This window comes from Myotis lucifugus, unplaced genomic scaffold (assembly GCF_000147115.1).
Source record: "Myotis lucifugus unplaced genomic scaffold, Myoluc2.0 scaffold_12, whole genome shotgun sequence".
NCBI classification, from domain to species: Eukaryota; Metazoa; Chordata; class Mammalia; order Chiroptera; family Vespertilionidae; genus Myotis; species Myotis lucifugus.
In genome coordinates this window covers 13,389,072-13,393,706 of record NW_005871060.1, presented here as the reverse complement: position 1 = coordinate 13,393,706, position 4,635 = coordinate 13,389,072, and the positions used below count along the sequence as shown (strand labels likewise).

General features: G+C 52.9%; 1 protein-coding gene across 1 annotated transcript; it reads right to left on the bottom strand.

The window, feature by feature from the left end:
* Window positions 1-398: 398 nt before the first annotated feature.
* On the bottom strand, window positions 399-1,628 carry ATOH1 (atonal bHLH transcription factor 1). The gene has a single exon (XM_006084622.3). The coding sequence runs from the start codon at window positions 1,594-1,596 to the stop codon at window positions 541-543; it is 1,056 nt and encodes a 351-aa protein (XP_006084684.1). The 5' UTR covers window positions 1,597-1,628; the 3' UTR covers window positions 399-540.
* Window positions 1,629-4,635: the final 3,007 nt, after the last annotated feature.

The following is a 4,635-nucleotide window of genomic DNA, read 5'->3' as shown; positions in this document are numbered from 1 at the left end:
TACAACACATACACTTCCAAGTTCCCCGTTTTCGAACAATTCCACAGTCAAAAGTCACTCACTTTGGAAGTCTTAACTTTGAGTTTCATAACGCATTTTGGGGAAACAATTGAGGAATACTAACTCTCCCACACGTGAGCGCGCGCAACACACAGGGATGGATGCCCAGGGCATAAAATAAATTAAACACAAACCAGCGATAGAGAAGATGCGATGTTTTAGCAGCGTATTGGCAGCAGGGAACTAGGTATATATATATAATTAATTATACCCTATCTATAGGGGAAGCAGAAGGTGGGAGGGAAGAACACGACTTTAACAGGTTTTCATCAAACAACATGGGACGATGGGAAGTTTGGAGTCGCGGAGGCTTTTGCAAACCATCAAATGTAGCTGCCATCTGAAGCCAAGTCGTTGCTAAACAACGACCGTCGCCGCGCAAACATTAAAAGGGTGCGGGGATCTTTAGCCGCGGGGCTGTCCGCGCACGGGGAAGGGGCGATTTTGTCTCTGTCTGTGTTCGGGGTTTCTGTCACCTTCCTAACTGGCCTCGTCCGAGTCACTGTAATGGGAATGGGGAGAAAACTCCCCGTCGCTTCTGTGGGACCGGGGCGAAGTTTTGCTACTCTCCTCCGGCCCTGGCTGCAGGATGCCCCCGGGCAGCGACGGCGACAGGTTCTTCTGCGCCATCATCGCCGTCAAGGCGCTGTCCTCGAAAGTCGAGAAGTGCAAGGCGTCCAGCGGCACGGAGTACCCTCCCGCCGAGGCCGGGGCGGAGAAGCGAGTCCGGCAACTGCCGGGCGGGGTCGGCCGCTGGCCCGCTCCGGAGGCCGGCGGTGCCCCCGCGGCGGTCGCGGTGCCCGCACCGCCTTCATAGGGGGCGGCGGCGCGGAGGTGGTGGTGGTCGCTCTTGCACGAGGCGGGCGGCGGCGGCGGCTGGTCCCCGGCGCTGGGCGTTTGCAGGAGCTCGGACAAGGCGTTGATGTAGATCTGGGCCATCTGCAGGGTCTCGTACTTGGACAGCTTCTTGTCGTTGTTGAAGGACGGGATAACGTTGCGCAGCTGGTCGAAGGCGTGGTTCAGCCCGTGCATCCTGCGTCGCTCCCTGGCGTTGGCCGCCAGCCGCCTTTGCTTCTGGACCCCGTTCACCTGTTTGCTGGAAGGGGCGCGCTGGCGGCTGCAGCCCAGCTCATCTACCATCACCCCGCCTTTCAGCTTGCACAGCTGTTCCCGCACTTTCACGGGGCCCGGGCTCTTGCTACTGCCTCCGCCGCCGCCGCTTCTCCTCCCCAGCTCCCCCCGGCCGTCCATCTCCTCCCGGGGCGCCGCCGCCTCGGAGGCACCCAGCTCGGGGGAATGCAGCAAGTACTGGGCGGCGCGTGCCGTGCAGATGCCCTGCAACGTGGGAGCCAGCCAGGCGCGTGGGTCTGTGCCGTCCAGGAGGGACAGCTCGGCCGGGTACACGGGATGCTCTCTCGTCTGCAGGGTCGCAGGTGGCTGTGGCGGCTGCGGGAGGTGGTGCGGCGGGGGATGGCGATGGTGGGCCCCTAACTCCTTCACTTCAGCCCACTCTTCTACGTGCAGCAGGCGGGACATTGCACTGCAGAGGCTCGGAGGCTCGGAGGCTCAGAGGCTCGGAGGCGAAGGAGGCGAAGAAGGCACTGGCAAACCGGCTCCACAAAAAAAAAAAAAAACCCTTCCCGGGTCTCTACTGCAATGTCTTATTTTTTTTCCTCCTCGACCCTCCCCCACCCACTCTGAGATCACACACCAGGTCGCGTGCAACGAAGCTTCTCCGGTTGCTGAAGGCGCTGCGCCCCTTTAAAAAGCGGCACGCGCCAGAGTGGCTCCCCCGCTCCTCTCCCAGCCCCCTCCTCGCGCCGGTCGCGTGTCTACTCAGCCAATGGAGGGCGCGGGCAGGCGCGTGCGAGCAGCCAATCAAAGAGTTTTTACACCCGGAGAAAAGTTCCTGCGCCCGAAGGACCCGGGCGCCAGTTCTGGGTTTGCCCCCCCTCCCCTTCCCCCCGCCTCCTGTCTTCAGGTTCGTTGAATTCATATGTTAATTGCGGGTTGTAATCCGACTCCGATGTAGTGTCACCGGGCCAGCGGCCGGGGTGCAGGAGCCGACGCGGAGCGGACTCCGGGTGGCAGCCCCAGCCGACTCCGGGGGGACCAGCCGACGGCTCCGGGCGAGGCTGGACGTGCCAGTCGCGGGAAGGGCTGTCGCGGCGCGGAGAAACGCTCCTGCCCTTTGCTGCCTCGCAGCTGGGATCGCGGCTCCCACTGTTTGTGCCCAAGCATTTAAAATCTCTCATATAAGTGTATACATGTATGACACATGCATACGTATACTACACGTATGTGTATGTAAATCTTTCATAGGTAGGTCGATGTGTAATTGCTAAATGATGAAGACCACTTAAAATCAATGTTAGAATTAAAAACGAAACCGTCTCAGAATACGTTTCTTAAGTTTCATCTCTGTCTAGATTGGCTTTATGTAATCTTTTAGAAAAATTATTGCTTTCTCTTTCCTTTTTTTAAAAAAATATATTTTATTGATTTTTTACAGAGAGGAAGGGAGAAGGATAGAGAGTTAAACATCAATCAGCTGCCTCCTGCACACTCCCTACTGGGGATGTGACCGCAACCAAGGTACATGCCCTTGACCGGAATCGAACCTGGGACCCTTCTGTCCACAGGCGGAGGCTCTATCCACTGAGCCAAACCGGTTCGGGCATAATCTTTTTCTTAATCAAAGTAAAACTGTGGCACAGCTATAGAATGTACCAAATTCCAGATGCCTCAATGCTCTCCGCCCCCTTCTCCTAGCACCCTGCGGCCAACTAGTATGTTTTCTGCAGGAAACTCTCTTCTGAGTAGTTTGGGGCGGGGATATTTCACAGCGTCCGTACCCACAGTAGGACCTCTCACTAAATGGGTGCCAGGGCAGTGTCCCCAAAGGAGAATGAAAGGCACCTGCGTTCCCGGCCATTCGGAACACTTTCAAGGTACAGAGTCCGCAGTTACCTACCCCTCTGCTTCAGGAGCCCCAGGTGGAATACGGCGGCGCGTGGCTTCTCTGGCAACACCCAGAAACCACAGCCTCCCCCTCCCCATTCCCTTACATTTCCAGGGGATGTACTCTCCCCCAGGACTCCCCTTCTTTTCCCCTACCCCCGCCGCAGCGGGCCGGAGCGCCTCCGAAGCCCGGGAGGTCCTGCGCCAAGCTGGGACCTTTCTCCCACGTCGGCCCCAGCAGCCTGGTCTTCCGTATTCGCAGCAAAAAAGCCAATCAGAAACACCCCAGCCCTGGGCACGCTCCGGCTTGCGCCCCACACCGCCCCACCTTGGGGCGCACGCGGCAGCGACCTTAGGGCCCGGGAGTGGGTCCCAACCGGCTGCTACTGGTTCAGCTCTCCAGCAGTGGCTGTGGTCCAGATAGGAGTCTCTTCCGCCAGAGAAGATGATGAAGAGAAAAACCCGCAGAAATAGAAGAGCTCTCTGGAACAAGACACCACCGTGCCCAGAATCCACTGAAAGTTGTTCTCGCTAGTATTCGCAGGGACTTGATCTAACCTGCCATTTAGAACTCCTTGGACAGAAAAACCTTTGGGACTGGATTGGAGATTATATATGTATTCTATACCAGTCATTTTCAAACAGTGTACCACAAGAATTTTTAAAACATGCAATACCTGCCCTAACCAGTTTGGCTCAGTGGATAGAGCATCAGCCTGCAGACTGAATGGTCCCAGGTTCAATTCCGGTCAAGGGCACATCCCCAGTAGGGGGTGTGCAGGAGGCAGCTGATCCATGTTTCTCTCTCATAGATGTTTCTAACTCTCTATCCCTCTCTGTAAAAAAAAATCAATAAAATATATTTAAAAAGAAAAAAAACAAAACACAACGTGCAATACCTGACTATTTAGTCAGGGGCACTAACCTTTTCTCCCCCTTAGATTGTCAAATAAAAAAAATGGTAACAGTCAACACAACAATAGCTGTCTGGTGTGAATAAATCAAAATTATTCCTATTTTTTGTCAGCTCGGCAAAAAATATAATTTTTGGTGTGCCGCAGAATTTCAGTAATTAGTTTATGTGTGCCATGAGATGAAAAAGGTTGAAAATTGCTGTTCTATACTACATACTATTTTCTACCCTTCTATACCTTTATGAAGAGAGATACAATCTCTATAAAGGCATAAAGCTATAATAGAATTGAGTGCTAGTACATCATTTGTTACCAGTTTTTCCTTCATCCTTGTCTATTTGTTGCTGTGTAGAATAGAGACAGTCCTGGACCTGCCTTAAGAGGCAGAAAGCCCAGAGCTAGATTCTTATGTGAATATTTACTAGTAGGTTCTGCTTTAAATAAATACGTTAAATAAGAAGAACAGAAACAAAAGCAAAACCAGAAAAAAAAAACAGACCTAATCTGAAAACCATTGATGAGAATAAAGAAAAGGTGAATAGGAAAAGTCACTAATTCTTTTTTTTTGGGGGGGGGTAAAATTCTCCAATTTTATGTGATGGGAATGAGTACTATTGGAATCAACGCATGAAGCTACTTCTCTAAATAGTGCTACTATGTAAAATGTGCTACTTCAAAAAATAATTGCTAATAGGAGTAG